Source organism: Onthophagus taurus, chromosome 7 (assembly GCF_036711975.1).
Source record: "Onthophagus taurus isolate NC chromosome 7, IU_Otau_3.0, whole genome shotgun sequence".
Classification (NCBI taxonomy): domain Eukaryota; kingdom Metazoa; phylum Arthropoda; class Insecta; order Coleoptera; family Scarabaeidae; genus Onthophagus; species Onthophagus taurus.
In genome coordinates this window covers 35,996,077-36,018,254 of record NC_091972.1, presented here as the reverse complement: position 1 = coordinate 36,018,254, position 22,178 = coordinate 35,996,077, and the positions used below count along the sequence as shown (strand labels likewise).

General features: G+C 33.3%; 2 protein-coding genes across 2 annotated transcripts; one reads left to right on the top strand and one right to left on the bottom strand.

The window, feature by feature from the left end:
• Window positions 1-1,173: 1,173 nt before the first annotated feature.
• On the top strand, window positions 1,174-21,511 carry LOC111423973 (uncharacterized). Its single transcript, XM_023057367.2, has 3 exons — window positions 1,174-1,522; window positions 1,808-2,005; window positions 21,253-21,511. The coding sequence occupies exons 1-3, from the start codon at window positions 1,413-1,415 to the stop codon at window positions 21,440-21,442; spliced, it is 498 nt and encodes a 165-aa protein (XP_022913135.2). The 5' UTR covers window positions 1,174-1,412; the 3' UTR covers window positions 21,443-21,511.
• Window positions 21,445-22,178, bottom strand: LOC111423991 (uncharacterized). Its single transcript, XM_071197875.1, has 3 exons — window positions 21,987-22,178; window positions 21,813-21,934; window positions 21,445-21,734 (listed from the first exon to the last, which is right to left on the bottom strand). The coding sequence occupies exons 1-3, from the start codon at window positions 22,054-22,056 to the stop codon at window positions 21,489-21,491; spliced, it is 438 nt and encodes a 145-aa protein (XP_071053976.1). The 5' UTR covers window positions 22,057-22,178; the 3' UTR covers window positions 21,445-21,488.

The following is a 22,178-nucleotide window of genomic DNA, read 5'->3' as shown; positions in this document are numbered from 1 at the left end:
TTTGTCAACTAATGTATCTACTGTAAATTGATGTTCCAATATATTTGAATTAGATAAATCAGGAGTTGCTAAAATATCCATTTCATTTGGTAATGTATACTTCGTTGTAATATTTATAACAGAAATTCCAACAATTTGTGAGATAAGCCAACTATTATATAATTAGTTATATTATATAACTAATAGTTTTTGTAGATAATTCAACAACTTGTTGCAGATTGAAAAACCATCTTAGTAGATAATAAACACAAAATCGGTGATTTTCTCAACCATAATTTCCTTACATTAATCAAAATTATTTCGATATTTTATCGATAAAAGTTATTAATCTACTAAATTAAATCATTTTGAACGTCTACAATTATAGAAAATGAATAGGAACTCACGTGTATGCCGTAGAGATTCAAAGTTGACTGTACAAGCAAATGATGCAGAGCAATTGCCATACTAGCAATTGCCATACTAGAAAAAGCAATTCCTTAGTTTATTCATAACATTTTAAGCATATGTAAGCAATTGCATCTATTTTTTAAATAAATAATTCGACTAGAAGCAAGTTCTGCACTTTCAAGCAATTGCTAGCAGCAAGAGTTACTTTAGTAGTTTCAAGTAGTTTTCAAGTATTTGCTTTGATTTTACAAGAAAAAGCAATTACTCAATTTTTATTTATTAAGGCCACTGTCTCTAATTTTGTAACATGCACCCAATCAATACCAGATTCAACTACATTACCTCATAAATACAATCGACGGTCAAAGGTTTGCAAATTTATGCTTGCACCACATAAATGTTGCTCTTATATTTCCCAAATCCTAAGGAAATCTATTTATTAGATGGTGCCTAACGTTAAATTAATCTTATTAATCGCTAGCTTTATAAATTTTAATATTTGTTATAATAAAATGGAAACATTACTTAAAATTGAACCTTAAAATTTGAATTAACAAATTAAGAGTAAAAGTAAAAAGTTTAAAATAATTTCATTAGCAATATTCAAATTAAATTTAAGAAATAGCTCCATCTATGAGTATGACTTAAAACTTCTCAAAACCATTCATGTCAGCTAATGACATTAACCACTAATTCCAGTTTATTTCATGATGCTATAAATCAAAAATAAAATCAATATGGAAATTCTTTTATTTATAATACATATTTTATTCATTTTATTATCATATTTTTTTAATATTTAATGAAACCAATTTAATTACCGCCATCTATAATCCAAGCGCAAAACTTACAATCCTAACCAATCCTAACCTAAAACGACCGTAAACAAACCAACTACGCATGCGTTAATAAACAAGTTTTTTTGAAAAAAGCAACGTGCTCGAAACCCAACGGTTATTTCTCGAACGTTGCATCAAAACAAGGTCGATTTTACTAAATAACAGGTTGATTATCCATTCGGGATGAGTACAACAACAGAAATCGAAGAGACAACGGCAAAGAAGAAACGATCTCCCGACGTTTATAAACGATTCCTGGAGGAAACACTAGAAAAAGTCGCCAGCAGCGTCAGGTAAACTAGTGTCAATGCCCCTCTCACTTACCTCTTTGTGTTAAAAATTCTTTCATAACGGCCACGACCCGGACCATCATCGTCGTCATCGACGATTTCTTAATGTGAGGTAATAATCAGGTCGCGTCGGGTTGCTTTATGTATTTTTATTATCATATTGCACCCGTCCCGGCCTGATTTTCTTCCTTATAAAACTTCAGCACAAACACAATTCATAAGTATTATTGTATCCATCGATATGGTCTCTTTGGTTGATAGTTTATATTAATTTGATTCTTTTTGCAGTCATGAAAGATTTCACGACATTTTTCGACCATTAACATCTAATACGTGGGAAACTTACGAATGTTTTCAACAAGGAATTGTGAAAAGTATGCATAATGTTATCGATAGTTTATCAAAGAAAGGAAGTATTGATGAAAAAATTGATAAATTAAAAGGAATATTAAAAGAAGATTTGATTGTTTGTGATGGTGAAGCTTGGTGAGTTAATATTGATCTAAAGATTTTTAATAACTTTATTCTAATAACTTAATTGGATAGAATCATGTGTATAATATGTAAAATTATTATATCTATATCAGATAACAAACAGTCATAACCCCACATTTTGTTTTTATGGTGAAACATCATAAGTTAAATATTGTTTGTAGCCAATATTTTTAGTTTTCAAAATATACCTATATCAATTTATTAGTGCGGTAAAGAAACAAATTTCCATGAACTAGAGTTCTGTTTAAAGTGTTATGATGTGTTAATGTGAACTATTTATTAAATATTTGTTAACATAGAAAGATAAGAAGATTAGAAGTAATGGAATTTTATGAAAAATTATTGGTAAAAGAGTGTACATACTTAATAATTGATCGCGCGACAAGAAGCCGGGACAAATATTTTTAAGGTGCTGGTGGATTAATAAAAGAAGAAAAAAGAAATAAAATAAAAGATATTCCAAATTAGTCTTACTTTTAATCCGTCCCCTGATTCTCACAATATTTAAATTAGGTAGTTTAATTATGTCTCATTAATGACGCGCACCACCGATCTTCTTCCGCTCACGCCCGGTCGAAGAGAGAGATTTTTGATTTCCAAATTGGACATGGTCGTTTCGGGGGTGACGTGGTGAGCAAGCGCGTGGTCTTACAATTTTTTAAATTTAAAATTATCGGAGATTGGGGCAAGGGACGAACATTTACACCCACCAAAAAAATAATATATTTTTTTTACAAAAGGCACAAATTATTAAAGTGAGTGAATTTAATTAGAGACAGATTCTATTGGTAGCGGACAAAGTTTGGTCGCGGGTCGTTTTAGTACACCCGTGCTGGTACGCACAGTGGCGACTCGTACGATTCCATCTTTTCCTGGGTGAACTTCAATTATTCTTCCGGTGTCCCACTTTAAAGGGGGCTGTTGCTCATTCTTGATTATGACCAGATCTCCGGCAGCCAAATTCAGCGATTTCTTATTCCATTTGGATCGTTGTTGGAGCGTGTATAAGTAATCCCTTTTCCACCGTGCCCAAAAATCTTGCACCATTCGCTGCAATAGCTGCCACCGATCCAATCTATTTATTCGGGATTGCATTAAATCTATATCTGGAACATCAGAATGTATGGATTCAAGTAATAAAAAATGAGCAGGAGTCAGAGGCTGGAGATCGTTTGGATCATTGGATATGGGGGTGAGTGGTCTAGAATTCAATACCGCCTCGATTTGGGTTAAAACGGTGTAGACCTCCTCGAAGGTGAGTATTTGGTCCCCGATAACCTTGATTAAATGGGTTTTAACAGATTTTACTCCTGCTTCTGCTAGGCCACTGAAATGTGGTGCCCCTGGCGGATTAAAATTCCATGTGAGCCCCAATTGAATTCCAGTCTCCTCCGCCATCTCCTGCATACGATTGTAGGCTCCGACGAAGTTAGTTCCCTGATCTGACACGAGCATTGAACATCTACCACGTCGAGCAATAAATCTTCTTAGTGCTGCAATGAACGCATTTGTGGACAAGTCTGAAACTAACTCCAGATGGATTGCTTTGGTAGCTGTACAAACAAAAATACATAAATAGGATTTAACCGACCGAGAGCCTCGTCTTCGATTTAGAGTGGTGAAGATGGGTCCAGCAAAATCAACCGCAGCAATTGAGAAAGCCTTGACTGCTTCTATTCGGAATCTTGGGAGATCCGCCATTAATGGGGCATAGGACCTTGGCTTCACTTTAAAACAGATTAGGCACCGAGATATGATTCGATGGATTACACTTCTTGATCCAAGTATCCAAAATTGTTGCATAACCAGAGATAACAGTGCACGATGGCCCGGATGAAGAAACTCGCGATGAACTTGTTCAACAATTAGTTCACTTAAACGCGTGTTTTTTGGTAACAGCACAGGATGTTTATGATCGAACGGTAAATTAGAGTTTTTTAATGTTCCACCCACCCTGAGCAGGCCCTCTCGGTCAAGAAAGAGGGAAAGTTGTCGATAGGGTTTCTGAATTATTTTATTTTCAAGAATAGCAGTGAATAATTGAGGGAAGTGTTCATGTTGAACATGAGAGATCAAACAAGAAAGGGCATTTTGAGTTTCCATCGGAGATAAAATAATTGAAGAAAATCGTTTTTTCTTGGTTCGACAATGGGTAATAAACCGATTAACATAAGCGAGGATGCGCTTAATTTTTTTAATTAAAGAAAATTTACTCATGAGAGAATCTAACAGATGAGGTTCAGTGTTAATAGCATTTATTATAATGGCTTTTTGTTCCTTAATCGTTTCTTTGTTTATACAGTTAAAAGATTGTGTGGAAGGCCAATTTGAAGGATCGTCATTTAACCATTTAGGACCTTTCCACCACCGTTCAGATGAAATTAGTTCTTCCGGAAACAGTCCTCGGGACCCGTCGTCTGCAGGATTTTCCTCTGAAGGAACATATTTCCACGAATTTTTTGGTAAGACCTCCTGAATTCTACTGACACGATTGGCGACAAATATTTTCCATTTATGTGGGGGTGCTGAGATCCAAGATAAGGTGATTTGGGAATCAGACCAGGCTGTGATTGATTCAAAAGTAACTAGGGTCGAAAAGATTTCTTTAAGGGTATCTAATAGATCAATAAGAAGTACTGCTGCACAAAGTTCAAGGCGGGGAATTGAAATTACCTTCAAAGGTGCTACACGGGTCTTAGCACAAATGAAATGTGTGTTGACTTGATTAGTTTGGTTTTCAACTCGAAGATATGCAACGGCGCAGTAACCGATCTGAGATGCATCGCAAAACAAATGCAATTGAATCGATTTATAATTGTTAGAGAGCATATAACGTGGTAAATGAAATTTGGATAAACCAGGAAGTTGGTTTTTAAAGAATTCCCAGTTCTGTTGAATACTGATCGGAGGTGAATCATCCCAAGAAGTCTTCAATTGCCAAAGTTGCTGCATAACATGTTTCGCCTTTAAGGTACATGGTGCCAAAAAACCCAACGGATCGTAAATTCGGGCTATGTCGGAAAGAATTGATCTTTTGGTACATTGGACGTCACGATAACAATAAGAATACTTAAATTGATCAATTTTCGGATCCCACTGCAACCCCAATACCTTGACGCAGGCTATTTCTTCTGAATCAAAAGAAACAGTTGATTGTATGTCGGAAGTTGACACGGCAGATAGAATCTCAGAACAGTTGCTAGCCCATTTGCGTAATTCGAAGCCGCATTTGTTCAAAACAGTGATCAGATCTCGTTGTAAAGAGAGTATTTCTTCCAATGATGACGCACCAGTGACGATATCATCCACGTATATATTGTTTTTTAAAGATTTACAGGCTTGAGGGAATTCTGAGGCATATAAATTTGCAATTTCGAGAATTGTTCGGAGAGCTAGGAAAGGAGAGGAAACGACACCATATGTGACCGTATTTAAAATATACTGTTTAATTGGCTCATTTTCCGAAAATCTCCATAGTATTCGTTGATAATCTCTATGGTTAGGCGACACAAGAATCTGGCGGTACATCTGTTTTATATCACAAATGAACGCGAATTTAAAACATCTGAAGGTTAACAAAATTTTAATTATGTCCTGTTGGAGCTTTGGACCGACTTGGAGCGTATCGTTCAAAGATTTCCCATTTGACGAAGTGGCCGACGCATCAAAGACAACCCTCAATTTGGTGGAGGCGCTATCAGGCCGTAAAATACAATGATGAGGGATAAAATAAACAGCAGTTGAGATTGAAGGAGATGTTGAATGTAAACTCATGTGTCCCGTGGCAAGATAATCCTCCATAAATTTGATATAATCCATTTTTAAAATCGGATCCCTTGATAACCTCTTTTCTAGAGACAAAAAACGTTTCAAAGCTTGTTGGTAGGATTCACCAAGAACAGGTTCATGTGGTTTAAAGGGTAAAGAGACCATAAAACGACCGGTTTCGGTTCGAGAGCAAAACTTCTGAAAATGATCTTCACATTGTTGATCTTCAGAGCAGGTGATCGTTTTGGTAGGAAGAGATTCCAATTCCCAAAATTTCTGAATGGTATTTTCAAAGGAAACATCATCAATAGAAAGACATGTTATCAAAGAGTTTGTCGATGAAGAGGTGGAACGTCCCATCAAAATCCAACCGAACACGGATTCTATGGCTACTGGATCATCAGGACCTCCCATGACACGTCCACCGATGAGTAATTGTGGAACTAATTCTGCTCCTATTAATAGATCTATTTCTTTGATGTTAGAGTATTGATCACGATGGAACGTTAAGTTTTGTAAAAATTTATGTGTATTGATATAAAAAGAGGATGGTGGCTGGTCAGCACAGATCGTGGGTGTAATCACCGCTTTCAAATCAAAAGAAGGTGTGTTGGAGTGACACGGTTGTATATAGCAATCAACCGTGCCTTTATTACAAATCGAACTCATTGAATTTAACCCTCGTATTTCCAAAGAGGTATGGTATGATCGTGGAAGTTGCAGACGCTTTGATAATCTGTCCGTTATAAAGTTTGACATGCTTCCTGAATCAATCAGCGCACGAGTCAAATGGAATTTTCCAAACCTATCCTGGATTCGTATTATAACAGTCGGTAAAATTACCGATGTTAGATTCTTATTACTATTTTCAGCCTTTTTATGATAACCAATTGTGCCAACGTGAACGGCAGCTTCAGTAGATTTTTTTAAATGTAATAAAGTGTGATGATTACTTTTACACTGTAAACATCGGCGGTTAGAGGTACATTTATGAGTAAAATGTTTAGAGCTCAAGCAGTTTCTACACAAATTATGTTCTCTAGATATATTCAATCTATCGGAAGCTGATTTTGATTGGAAAACTGGACATTTATATATTGCATGATTCTCTTGACACAAAAAACACTTGTCTGGTACAGGTTGTTGCGTGATGTTTAAGTTAACGGAAGGTTTGAATCGAGGAGAATTTGTTGATTTCCCCCGATTAAGACAAGTATTGTTTTCACCGGAAGTAAGTTGCACTGCATCTAATGCTTTGGCTTGCCTTTCTAGGAACTGTAATAACTGGTTATATGAAGGGATTTCTTGAGAACTGTGTTCAGTTTCAAATCTGGTTTTATTCAGGGTATCTACCTTTTGTAACAAGAGATTGAAAAGTAAAAAATCCCACTGAAGAACAGGGAATCCTAACGTTTTAAATCCCTCCACATTTTCTTTAAAGGTGTCCACTAAAAATCGAATGGATTTTGAGGAGTTGTCTGAAAGTGGTTTCATGTGATGCAACTCATTGTAATAAATTGTTGCCAAATAACGCTTATTTTGATATCGACCTTTCAAGGTGTTGTAAGCGATTAAATAATTATCTTCAGTAACAGGTAATGATTTAATTAAATTAAAAGCCTCATCCTTTAACGATGTTAATAAATATTGAAATTTGGCCACGTTCGAAAGTGATTCGTTTTCATGAACCATAGTACGAAATAGATCGTAGAAAGTTGGCCACAATTTATGGGTGCCGTCAAAAATAGGAAGAGTTAGCTTATTGAGTTTAGGAGATGCTACAGAAGGAACAGGTGATGCAGGACGGGCGTTTTTACGCAATATTGCTTTGATGGTAAAATAGGTGGTGTCAGCTTCTTTGCGTGTAGCGTCTTCGGTTTCATATTGGTCATCAGGAATTAAACCAATAATCTTATTGTGCGCTTCTTGAAACTGATTGTATTGGGAGTCAAGTTGTTCCGCACGAACGAGGAACATTTGATAATTATCCTCCTTTGACAGGTCTTTGCCGATTTCCAGAGTTTCCAGCAAGCGTTGGTAAGGTAACTGCCTTGCAGTACGGGCTTTAGCCAATTTTTGTTCTGCAGATGCCATAATGAATGGATGCGATAAAAATAAATTCGAAAAATCGAAGAAAAATATCGAAATAATCGATAATTAAAAAAGATAATGATGGACGAAGCCAAAAAAAAAAGAGAAAATTATATAAAAATAAAATTGCGGACAGAGCCGAGAAAAGAAAATAATAATAAACTGAAAGGAAATATACGGACTAAGCCAAAATAAAATAGTACAAAATTTGGTAATTGTGGAAACTCAAAATAAATTCTAAAAATAAACTGGACCCGTCGAACGACAACGACAATGCACTCGATGCGTATAAAGGCGTATGAAGGATAATAAAATGAAAGAAAATAATCGAAAGTAAATTAAAATTATCTATCACGGAATTATATCCGGCTCGAAGGACCATTTAATGATCGCGCGACAAGAAGCCGGGACAAATATTTTTAAGGTGCTGGTGGATTAATAAAAGAAGAAAAAAGAAATAAAATAAAAGATATTCCAAATTAGTCTTACTTTTAATCCGTCCCCTGATTCTCACAATATTTAAATTAGGTAGTTTAATTATGTCTCATTAATGACGCGCACCACCGATCTTCTTCCGCTCACGCCCGGTCGAAGAGAGAGATTTTTGATTTCCAAATTGGACATGGTCGTTTCGGGGGTGACGTGGTGAGCAAGCGCGTGGTCTTACAATTTTTTAAATTTAAAATTATCGGAGATTGGGGCAAGGGACGAACAATAATGGATCAAGTGAAAGTGGCAAATAAAAGCCAATATAAGTTAGGTTACGTCTATATTTCCAATAATATTTGAATATAAAGTTTTATTTTAAACAAAACCATTTTTTGTTTAAAATACTTATTTCATGAACTCTCCTTTTTCTGCCCAGCCATCTATTTCAATGTGCTTCATTCTTAAATATATTATGGTAATGTAGTACTCAAACTTGTGAACTCTTAACTTGCTCATATCATATCTTAAGAAGGATAAAGAATGGGACATTGTGTTATAAGAATTTTTTAGTCAGAAAGAGGAGACCTATAACCTCTCCAATTTTTTCTATTCATACCTGATATACCCTGTATAATATGTAAAATTATTATATCTGTATCAGATAGGTAAACAGTCATAACCCGACATTTTGCTTTTATGGTGAAACATCATAAGTTAAATATTGTTTGTAGCCAATATTTTTAGTTTTCAAAATATACCTATATCAATTTAAGAGTACAGTAAAGAAACAAATCTCCACGAACTAGTGTTCTGTTTAAAGTGTTCTGGTGTGTTAAAGTGAACTATTTATGAAATATTTTTTAACATAAAAAGATAAGAAGATTAAAAGTAATGGAACATTATGAAAAATTATTGGTAAAAGAGTGTACATACTTAATAATGGATCAAGTCAATGTAGCAAATAAAAGCCAATATAAGTTAGGTTATGTCTTCATTTCCAATAATATTTGAATATAAAGTTTTATTTTAAACGAAACCATTTTTTATTTAAAATACTTATTTCATAAACTCTCCTTTTTCTACCCAACCATCTATTTCAATGTGCTTCATTCTTAAATATATTATGGTAGTGAGTGTTTCAAGGGCTCTAACTACAGGCTACCTACCAACATACAGTGATTAACTTTAATATTCGGTTTTTTATTACAAACTCTTTTATCTGAAATTTTCACAAAAAAAGTAAGAAAAAATTCCTTTCTTCTTGCAACTAGTATTTCGATATATGTATTTTAATTCAAAATATGCGCATTTGTTGTTTAAATATATTTTATTAAACCTACAATTAACAAAAAAACACAAAATAATCAAAAATTTACGCAACATTAATATTCGGTTTTTCTGCCCACTTACAAAATAATTATAAAAAATAGTTCAAATTTAAAGAAATTAATATTTCGTACTGAACCCATTGTTTTTAATAACATCATTTAGACGTTTTGGCATATTGCCAGTTATTTTTTGGGTATAGTCTTGTCCAATTTTTGCCCATTCGTCCTGTAACCTTTTCTTCAGTTCTATATGGGAAGAAGCCGGCTTCTGCCGAACACGCCGCTCCAATTCATCCCACAAATTCTCTATGGGATTAAGGTCAGGTGATTGCGGAGGAGTGGCGATCACTTTCAGGCAATTATAAAGCAACCATTCCCTTACAATATGTGCTTTATGCTTGGGGTCATTATCTTGGTACAGCTTAAAATTCTGTAGAATGCCCATTTTTTCAGCTGACTTCTTCAAATTTTCTTTTAAAATATTTAGATATATTTCTTTGTTCATGATGGTGTCTATAAACACCAGATTTTCCGTCCCCTTGGACGAAATACACCCCCAAACCATCACATGGCCACCTCCGTGTTTTATTGTAGGTTTCAAATGTTTTGGTTTCAACTCCTCATTGGGTTTCCGCCAAACCATAACTTTTCCGTCGCTACCAAATAAGTTGAATTTGCTTTCATCTAAAAAAATTACATCATTCCACCAAGTTTCATGTTTTTTTATGTGCTCTTTAGCAAAATTCAATCGGGCTTTTCTTGTACGCTCGTTAATGAACGGTTTTTTCCTAGCTACTCGTCCGTTATAACCCTCTGATTATATTACACGCCGAATGGTTTGGGGGTGTACGTTTTTACCGTATGTAGAAAATACATCAGCAGCCAGTTTTGGCGCACTTAAACGCGGTTCACACTTAATTTTACGCACAATATACTTTTCTTCTCGTGCAGACAACTTTTTTGGTCGCCCTTTTTGCTTGAGGTATTCTATCCTGCCTTCCTCTCTGTATCGCCGTACTATATCCCCAACTGTACTCACTTTCATATTTAAAATTTCCGCTATTTTTTTATATGTTTTCCGTGTTACATAATGTTTAATGACAAGTTTTTTAATTTCAATTGACGAATTTTTGCTTTTACGCCTCATCGCTTCGTTTATACGTTTTAATCAAGTGAAATGACAATTGCATGCCGGGTAACGTCATAGGTAACGTAGCCTACTGCGATTTAGAAAAAATAGTGTTATTCTTTGGCCAACTCAACTGCTAACAAGTGTTTCCATTTTTCACAGTAAAGAAAACCGAATATTAATGTTGCGCGAATTTTCACTGTTTTATGTATATTGTTTGTTGTAGGTTTATTGAAATAAGATTGAAACAACAAATGTACATATTTTAAATTAAAATAGATATATGTATCAAAGAACAAGACATAACATACAAAACAAAAATTTACAAACAAAAATTTTTTTTCTTATTTTCTTCTAAAAATTTCGGACAGAAGAGTTTGTAATAAAAAAACCGAATATTAAAGTTACTCACTGTAAGTGAGGATGAAAAAGATTTCAAGATAAATTTTACAATGATGAGCCTTGAGCCACAAGAAAAAGAACATAAAGAAATACAGGGCTGTACAGGAAAAAACATCAAGAAACAAGTAATGACTTATTATATTATAAAATTACACCATTGCCACCTTTAACTATTTATTTCTAAATCATTACAAACGACGTTTCGGGACTATTCCCATCATCAGGTTTAATAATTTTTGTCATCTAAAGAAACAACAATTCAATGATTTACGTAACTACAATTATTTTACAATGAGAACATTTATTACACCTAAAGCACAATATGTAGAATATGACTCTTACCAAAAACTTTTTTCAATTTTATCATTGATCGTCTTTTAATTTCTACCCATCTCATCACGTCTACACATCACGTCTTTTTGAAAATTTCTCAACAAGGTCAAATTTCAGTTTTATTCTTTGTTGGAAACCATTGATTTTGGAAGCAAATATGAGATCCTAAATTCAGAAATATGACAAAAGCAGAGCTAAAAATCCATTTTTATTGGCTAACATTTTCATTGCTAATAGAAATATTTTTTGAAATCATTTCTAAAATGATACTCATATCCTAAATCAAATTAGAAGCTGAGAGGGGGAAACGATATCACATTTGCATTGACTAAATAAACTGAAAGCTTTATGACTGGTAGTGCCATAGAAAACCCATTTGTTGGCCCAGATAACTGTTCCAAAAGAATCGTAACGTTGATGCTCGGTTATTTATGATTATTTAAAATTTAAAAAGACAAAGAAAACTTTGAAATCTGTTGTCACTTTGAGTGAATTTATCCAGATTAATAAAAGAAAAGAAATCTCTAATCATCAGTCCTGATATTATTTAACATCGTCCATGATATTATCTAATATCCTGACTGATCTATCAAACTCATCATCAATATTTCCCAACACAATCGCTAACATTTTTCAACACTTTTAGCTTTCCTCAATATCTATCAATGTTTTCCATGATAACTCCAGTCCTCTCATTTCTCTGATTTGTTATCCCCCAACAGGGTCGCAACCTTTCTCATCATCAAAATCGTTCCTGCCATATGCCGGTATATTGTTTAACGTCTTTCATTTTTCCACATTATCTCTGATATCTTCTAATGTAATACTTGACTTCTCTAGATATTTTTAACTAAATTCATCTAAATTACCAAACCAAATATATTTTGAATCAACACGCTTTAGTCATCATTTATAACATCCTTGATTTCGATAAACCTGGTCTTCCCCGGCAGTTTTCTTAGTACAGATTAGAAATAGCCTATCGTATTTTACAATCAATCACACGTTGTAACTCATTACAAAAAAACCTTAAAGTTTAAAGTATCGTTTAAGGCTTAAACGAAATGGAGAAATTTATACTCTTGTAAATGATTAGTTAAATTGTATTCTTAAAAATCCTGAAAGCTCTTCTACTACAATTTAGAGATAGAGTCTAATGTAATAAATAAATATTTCGCATTGCAGTGATGCTGAAGATGATTTAGGAGAATTCCAGTTAAACCTTTTACAATTTAAAATATTTTCCAAAAGGTCAACAAAACAACTCTTGTATTCGATATCTTTATCATGAAAAACTGATTGATTTAATAAGCGAATCAGATTTATAACAAAAACTTGAATTACTATCTTTAATTGAATTATGGACAAGTGAGTTTCGAGTTTGATAAATCAAGCTGCATTTGGGCTTCCGTTTGCGACAACGTACCTGTGTGAATTTGTATTTCCGTCTTGATGCTGCATCTGATATCAGAACTCAAGTTCAAGCACGATATTAGTATGTACTTGATATTAAAATAATCTGTCATTCTAAAAGTCAAATGCATAACAGTCATTAAATGGTTCCTTTATAACTATGTAGAAACTCTGGTCTATGGCATCAAAACCATCTGTCATATCTCAAGACTGTCTTGTCCCCAACATTTTCTCTAATATTTGTTAACATCACCCGTAGTGTTATCTCTAAGCGCCATTCTTAACATCTTTCAACATCACCTCTAACATCTAATATCTTCCAAAACCATCACAAGCTGTTGCTCTTGCCAGTTATTCGGCATGATCTTGTAACTTTAACTCTGTTTCCTCGTTATCCTCGAAGTCATCATTTTCATCAACTTCTTCCCCCTATTCTCTTTATCATTAATATTATTATTATTACATCCTTTTTCATATAATTATTAAAAATTGAAATGTATACTACAAAAAAGCAAATGTTTATGTCACACATTTATTTAGAACAACTGAACAAATATTTTGCATAAATTTCAAAGAGAAATACAATAAAAGAAGAGAAAAATCCCAGAGCTAAAATAACCAATGCTGGTTCGATTTTTTCAAAATTTACAGACTTATTTTTAACTTTCCCATTTTTTAAATTCCTCGTCCCCTCCAAACGATAATACGTCTTCAAATCTTCTGTCCACTTTTTCATAAATCCTAATTCATATGCTAACCCAATTCTAGCATTTATTTGATCATAAATTTGCGTGCACTTTTTCATTAATAGACTTCCAAACGTTTCCATTATTCTTAATTTGACGTATTTATCCAAATATTCTTCGTATGGCAGCAAAAGTACGTCATGAGCAAATGTGATGATGTTGAAATGTTTAAAAAAATTATCTATATCCGTTACCATATTTTTTGTTGCGGTGTATTCAATGAAATTTGGATTTATCGTGCGAATTATTGAAGCGGTTGTGTTTTGAAATTCTTTTGGATATTCGGAATTGATGATATCGTCGATAGTTTTTGGATTGCGTTCGGTTAATGGAACTGTTGTTAAACTATGAAACCTAGCATGAATTATAACTGAAAAAATTACTGAGTAAAATAAACAAAAAGTAAAAATTGTTTTTGTTATTCGACGTTTCTTATCAAAAATAGGTAAACCTAAATTGATTTTTAAAATAAATAAAAAAGAATCTAAGATCTTTTCTTTTAAATAAACGATTAATATAAAAATAATATTAGTTAATATTATTAAAATCCATATTTCCGAATTAAAAAGATTTAATATTAATTTTGTTGTTGATAATCGTTTCGGTGCCGGAATTATTAAATGTGCGCTGTCGAAATAAACTGTATTTGTTATGTCAAAGTCTTCAAACCAATTTTGAGTGCTACTCCTTGGAATTACTGTAAATAATCCTAAATAAATATCGCTAATATTGTTATTAAACTCGTTTAATAACATGTATGCGGTTCCCGAATTTCCATATTCGATGGAATAGTTTTTATTTCGCCGATTATACATTATTTCAACGTTATGTTTTTCCAAAAAATAATTAATTGTACTAAAAGCCAATCCTGGATTTTCTATATTCCTATGATTAATAGCGAATGGAGGTGAAAATGTCCAAGATGCTTTTATTTTGCAGTTGAATACTTCAAAATTCGGTTTGTAATCGAAACAATTTACCGATTTAATTCTTATCGTTTCACAATTAAAATTTTTAAAATCAATTGTGTAAACTCTATTGTTATATAAAATCAGAATTTTTTTGATTTTATTTATCCATAAATATTCGATTATTTTGTAAATTAGATCTTCTTTGACATAATTAAAATCCATTATAATCAAAAATGTCGCTCTACAATACCAAGTTATTGTTTTAATCGTTGTTATTATGTGAATTAATTCGAAAGTGTTTTGTATTTCAATCAAATAAGTTTGAATTTTTGCATTTTTATAAGAAACCGGTAAATTCTGGTCGAATTTCGCTAGATACATTGGTTTCAAATTAAATCCAAAATCACCATCGTAATTTATTACCAAAATATCTCTCTGTAAATAATTTCTTTGGAACAGGTATTTTAGACACACATTTTCTAACAAAACTATCGTAAAAAGTGTTAGGTTCATTTCTTCCTTCGTGTAACTCCCTAAAAAGGCCACATGAAAATTGATTCTAATCTTCGGGGTCGGTTGATTTTTTTTCGAAGGATAATAATAATATTAATCGAGATAATGGATAAACGCATTGTGTTGATTGATTTGAATAATTGATTAAAACATTGTTCAACAAATCACTTTTTTATTAAAGTAACAGTTAAAGAAAAATTATTAAGGGTTCTTTTTCTAACTTTTGTTATCTTTATCCAAAAATCCTCTTTTCGTGGTGATTTCACGTTAACGACATCTACATTAAACACACTACACAACTTGTAAAGCAAAGAGATCCCTTCACTTTTCTTTTTAAAATTTATTTTATTCATTCACGTCAACGAAGCTTACCAGTAGAGAGACATTTCGAATATTAAGGAGGAGATTCTGAAACCCTCTTAAAAAGAGATATTTTCGGGACAAACTTTGCAATTAAAATTAACGCGCTACCTTAATTATTTATCTTCATCCTTTTAATGCTGTCCTCTTCAAACCGGCTAACCCGGCTTCAACCCGATTAAAACATATCATTGCTTATTTCCTTTAACATTTGTTTGCTTATTTCCTTCTGGGCCTGAGGAATGTGCGAACCTTATTTAAAATATATTGTATGATAACATTCCCGGTCTCAAATTAAGATTTCTGTCCTTTTCGAGGAAATTAGCTCTTAAAAAAATCCGGAGGAAGTTTCAGAAATGTTTTGGAAAAATTTCAGTAACAAAATAAGGACCATAGTGTAGATACATCCGTGGCCACACCTAAGGTTCAAGCTTTATTATCACCTCGTCGGTTGCGCTATAGCAGCATAGAAATCTCTTCCTGCTTATCTTTTTGGTAGCATGAGAATTATGAATAACTTTTTGAGTAAGTTGCAACAAATTTTGAACTAAGCCTAAACCTAGAATATCTATGGGAAGAGATGGTAAATCTATGCAGGTGCTCTCTCAAACTGGAGGTTATTATGCTTTGAAAGCCCGTGAACAAACTGGTACAATACTTACAACCATAAGATCCTACAATTGATACGGGATGATGTTTTGAATTAGCAACGGTAGCAAAAGGACCGATTGGGATCATAATTCTTAACCCAATGAAGATGTCTGAAACGCCATATTTATAGCAAATGTGTTATACGAAAGATCGGAACTGATGGGAATCTGGGGAGATTCAAATCTTCGAAATTGTACTTTATTATTATGATTGAAATGTATTAGAGTTATTGATGTAATGGATATAATAAATTACTTTATCAGGCCAAAGCTACAAACAATTGATGAAAATCCAATTTGTCGAATTTTCGTTAAACAACACGACCACAGACCATTTTCATCTGGTACCATAAAAGCTGCTAAAATTTCATCTTTTAAATCTGTAATGAATGGGGGATACAAAAGGATGTTATTCAACGTTTCCACTGAAAGAAACTCCTTTCTATCATTTCAACAATGGCATTTTGTGGAACTTACGATCTCGCTGTTGGTGGGAAGGAATATCAATCAGGAAAAACCAGAAATTTTGTAGATTTATTAAAATTTAGAACACAAACAAGGAATATTGTTATAATAAGGCGACGGTGCATAAAACTGTAAAGCGTTTTCAGGAAACTAGAAGCGTAAAAATGGCCATTGAGGACATGTCGTGTACTAGAGCTGAATGAGGTTGGTGTAAAATGCAACCCAAATCCGATGATAGACGACGTATTGAATTTCCTTTAGAGGAACTTTAGTTAGTTGTTAAAGGAAGTACAGTTTTCTATTACATATCCATAAAGCATACCATAGATCTTATGGTATATGCAGATGGCCAACGATTACAAACCATTTCCACTAATTGAGGTTCTTACAACATGAAGCGCCTTGCTTTTAGAATTTAAACAATCCCGAATGACTTCAAAACATTTATCAACAGAACCTTGCAAGGTCTTGATGGTGTGACAACCTTCTTTGATGATATAGTAGTCCATGCTGAGTCGATTCAGAGATCTCAACCAGCATATAAACAAGAAGAAATGTTCAACCTTCTTGTTTCCTCCATAAGACATTTAAGACACATAGTCAGCTCACCCAGTCTTCAGAAGACTATAGAAACATTAACATCAATCGAAGTACGACCACGACAGTCAGGCACGTATTACTCAAATTTTATACCAAATGTAGCCAAATACTGCACCCAATTTACTAATTGTTAAATGCATCTACCGTCTTCTGAATGGATGAAATGAACGGATCTAGTTCTATTTCACTCAATGGCACAAGTCATCCGCCGCACGTGGCCGGCCCATTGCAGCTTACAAAGCTTAATGAGAGCGGCGACCTCTGGTCCGCAAGATACTATACAATTCCTTGTTGTATCGGATTTGCCATACATCCTCTTCCGTCATCGGTCCAAGGAGTCCGAGCACGAGTCTGATTATAGTCTTGCAGTCAATTACATTAGATCCTCTCTGAATGGCGCGTGATGACACCATGACTTCGTTTTGTCGCCGTTGATGCGTAGCCTCATCTCTAGTGCTGCTGGATCGAGTTTAGCTAAATCTTCGTAAAGTCAGATTAAAAAATGTAGGTGTAAGGCCATCTTCCTGCTTCAGCTCACTTGGAAGTTTGGTATTAAGTCGTTCGGGATCCTCACTTTGCAAGTCGAGTTTTCGCAGGTATTCCCAATTCCAGCATTAAATGAGTAACAGGAATACCATCATACATCCTATGAAGTTCCAACTCTGTGGGGGAACAACCTAGATCCACCTATAGCCGTTTCCTCTGGCAGCAATGACAGTTTTAAGGGTTCTATGGACCCTTTCTAATATGCCCTTACTTTAGCTAGCAATCTATAGAAATGGCGAAATAATCGGGATTCGAATTGCCTTCCTTGATCATGTGTGATATACCAAATCTTGAGAAATGTTGGTTTAGTAGTGTTGCGGCTATAGTAGATGTCGTAGTGTATATGTCCATCTATTTAAGCGATCTATAGTTATGTGTATATGTTAAAATCTACCAGTAGGTAGATTAAATTTCTGAGGTGGTGATTGTGTGTATCTTTTGATTTTGGTTTTCTGGCAAGGTACGCAAGTTTTACACCGTGATTTTACTTGCTTGGTTAAATGTGGACTCAAATAATTTTTGATATTATCTAAGGTGGTTTTGAAACCTAGATGTGTCTCTGTTGTCTCTGAGGGATAGTCACAGGTTAAGGTATTGATGTTAACTCTCGATAATGTATCTGGGACTGTGTTGGATTTGCCTTTGATATATGATATCTCGGAGGTAAATTCAACTAGAGGGTGTTTTTTTAAGCCAGATAGAACTTACGAAAGGGTTAACTGTTAAACGAACTGTCATACTGCGCTCACTTTTTGATATTTATGATCAGTATACTCTGGCAAATCATCATGAATAGATTGACGCTTGAACAACGCTACCAAATTATTACCTTTGAAAATCAGTAATCAATTCGCACAACTTATAGACGACTTCATGATTTGTATGGCGCACATAATCGTCCATCTGAGCAAGCCGTCGAACTGTGGATAGATTTTATACCACATACTAAATGATGCAATAACACCAACACGTCGAAGGAATGTGCGTACTGAAGAAAATCTAGTCGCAGTAAACGAAAGTGTGGAAGAAGATCCAAGTTCAAAAAAATGCGTTGATTAGTGGCTTATGGTCTGTATAAATTTTGAATTGCTTTCCTTGAAGAAAATGTCGAAAATGTTTTACTGCTAGATATACATATAGCTAGCAGTAAACATCTTTTTAGAGAAGAAAGCCACTGATGGTGTCATTCCATTATTCGTTTGGGAAAGGACAGCATCTATTGCTAAATCCACATCTGTGCATAGGGAATAAACCCGTGGAGGTTGGATAGGGTAGAATGGTAGCGTTTCCTAAGGATTCTTTTGCTTTAATAAAAGAATGTTCTGCTTGTGCGGTCCAATCAATGATAGTTGTATTTTTTTGAAGTTGCAATTTATTTACTACTACATGCAATGGAATTAAAATTTCGTATACAGGCTGGCCCGTAGGAAATCTAATGAAGAAACGTCGAAAATACATTTATTGGGTTATATATTTATATTATGGTCGTTTAATTTTTTGAATAATATTTTTAAATGTTCTATATGATCATATTCTGTTTTACTGACCACTAGTATATCATCTATATGAATAGAATCTATAAAGAAAATGAAAACCTGAAAGAACTTCGTTATTGAACCGTTGGAATGTTAGCGGTGTTTTTCAATCCAAAAGGCATTGGTTAGAATTCGAATAAACCGAATGGTGTTGTTATTGCAGTTTTGTAAACATTGTCTGGTACTACGGGAATTTGGTGATAAGCCCGAACTAAATCTATTTTTGAAAAAAAGCGCAACCTATTAAATGTAGATTAAAATCTTGAATATAGTGTAGCGGATAAAAGTTCGGTATCGTGATGAGATTTAGTTGCCAGTCATCTCCGCAAGGTCTCCAATCACCGGAATCTTTTTTGGGGACCATGTGGAGTGGGGAAACTATCGGTGATGATGATGGACGGTAAATTCCTAATGCTACCATTGTCTAGTCTTCGAGGACGATTGAATAGAAGATGGAAATTAGTAACTATTTTATGAGTGGTCGAATGGTTGACGGGGGTAAAAAAATCTGGGGAAGAGATTAATTTTGGATTTTGTAGCCATGATACTACAAATACCTATTGTGCCATAAATCTATTGTTGCCGGATAACTTATAAAACCAACTTAAACGTCAAAATCAATCAAAACACAGCGACTACCCCTACGGATAATGTGACTTTTGCGGCGAATCACTGAATTTATAATATAACTCTTGTGGGAACAAGTGCCTTTTGCTACAACTTTACTTTATATTCTCGTGGAATACAAGTTTCTTTATTGCACAGAATCCATAACTGACATTTGATCAAAAGTAAAGAATATGAGTTTTGCAACTACACACCTCAAATGTTCTCGAAACTCGAGGGTCTACTATACTTCTTAGTTAGTAAAAATAAGTTTTTTCAATTTTACTTTATTCAAAATTAAATTTTATCTTCTGATTGCTCATGGTTCTACACGCGTTGTTACAAAGATGTGTCAGACGGAAGTCATTTCTTTTTGATTTTCTAAGAACATTTTAAGACATGTTAAGAAAAACATTTTTATTCTTAACCCATTTAATCCCACTGGTGTGAAAACGCACCAGCGTTTTTAAAATTATTTTACAGCCATATATTTCCAGATTTGAAGGTGCTTCTGTTATATTTCATAATTCTTGCTATTTAAACCATATTTGCATCAATTTTTTTCTACTGAAAAGTTTTGTTCAAAATATACAATGGAAATAAAACTATTTTTAGTGCATAAAATTCTTTAAAATATTGACATTTGCAAGTTTTTAGTGCATACTTTCCTGATATATATCTTGAAGCGCGAAATAAAAATATTAATTCTGAAAATACGACTTGGAACATTAATGGTGCAAAAACACACCATTGGGATGTATGATGAGATATAAGGATTACATCATCTTTCGTATTATCAGAAACCAGTTTAGACGCATTTATTCGATGAATTCCCTAGTAATAGTCGTTTATGGACATAGTGAGTCAATACATGTGTAGTAAGTTTAGCGTTCATTTACATGAAGAGTGCTTTGCAAAGTATCACAATAAATTACAACAACCAATTTTAGTATAAATAGTTTTTAGATTAAACTTCATACTAAAGTTGGTACTTGTTAGTATCATGTTGTATTACTATTATTAAAAAACTTTCAGGAGTAGGATCTTACTCCAAGATTCTACTCCTGAAATTTATTGGATTTTTCGTACTGCTAACGGGATCACATAACACAGATCTCCTGATTACTATTATTATTTATTTATGACTAACTTATTACTTACAATTAGTTAGTAAATGATAATCAAAATATTTTTGTGTTGTTGTTCATTTATTTTTCCAGTGGTGCATTTTTGCACCATCTCATATTTCATAGAACATTCCTTTTTTCAAACGCCTGTGTATATTTTTATACTTTTCATTCAATCTTATCCCAAGGAAAATTATAAAAAAACCGATTTTTTTAAACATAAAGCAGCGTGGGACTAAATGGGTTAACTACACCTAAAGTTAAAATTTCATTTTTCTATTTATAGGAGACCTACAACTGGACAAATAGATGTTTTATCAATTGAAGGACACGCTTTAGAAGCTAGGAAAGCAAAACTTTTAGAAGCAATCAATAATTTAGAAGAAGACAACGAAAAAATTCTTTGTGTTATAAATGAAAAGAAACAATTATTAGAAAAACGTGATGACGATTTAAAATATTTACGCCAACACTAACATTTAATTATAATAATTTTTGTATTTATTTTTACAACTTATAACGTTAATAGAAATCCTTAACCAAAACATCCATTCTTTCTTTACAATTTTTAATTCTTAATATTAATTCCTTTTCCATGTTATCATCAAAAAGAGAATTATTAGTATCCACATCGCTATTTAAAGACGATTTTTCATTTAATTTTATTAACAATTCCTCAAATTGTTTTATTCTTCTGTTAGTTATTTTCACAATGTTTTCGAACTTTTTAACGTGTTTAAAATCTTCCAGTTCTTGTATTTTCCCATCCTAAAATTTTTCAACACATTTGAAATAAATTTGAGAAAACCCAAAAGATTTATTTATTAATTATATTAATATTCATACAGTTAATCGTTTTTGGAGTAACTCAATTTCTTCGAAAGTTAGCTTTGTTTTATTCTCGAAATCTTCACGATCTCTTTTGTAGGAATCAATAATTTCCTTTACTTTTTTTAAATTTCGATCAGCTAAATAAAACAATTTATTAAAAGATAAAAGATAGATATAAATGATAGTTACATTTGCGATACTTCTCATTTAAATCTTCCAATTCCTTAAAAGCTTTTTTCAGTTGAATATCTTCCTCCATCTCAAAGAATTCTTCATTCAAATTCTAAATGCGATTTTTGACACAAAAACAAATACTTCTATGTATCAATAGATGTCGCTTAGTAACTAAAAACGGCTTGCTCTGTTAATGCGCATGCGTTA

Excerpts from the sequence above, each read along its gene's own strand:
- LOC111423991 (XM_071197875.1), bottom strand. The coding sequence starts at position 22,056 with ATGGAGGAAGATATTCAACTGAAAAAAGCTTTTAAGGAATTGGAAGAT. Across the intron at positions 21,935-21,986 it reads AAATGAGAAGTATCGCAAAT|CTGATCGAAATTTAAAAAAA; the intron begins GTAACTATCATT and ends TGTTTTATTTAG. Across the intron at positions 21,735-21,812 it reads TACTCCAAAAACGATTAACT|GATGGGAAAATACAAGAACT; the intron begins GTATGAATATTA and ends GAAAAATTTTAG.
- LOC111423973 (XM_023057367.2), top strand. The coding sequence starts at position 1,413 with ATGAGTACAACAACAGAAATCGAAGAGACAACGGCAAAGAAGAAACGA. Across the intron at positions 1,523-1,807 it reads AAAGTCGCCAGCAGCGTCAG|TCATGAAAGATTTCACGACA; the intron begins GTAAACTAGTGT and ends TTCTTTTTGCAG. Across the intron at positions 2,006-21,252 it reads GTTTGTGATGGTGAAGCTTG|GAGACCTACAACTGGACAAA; the intron begins GTGAGTTAATAT and ends TTCTATTTATAG.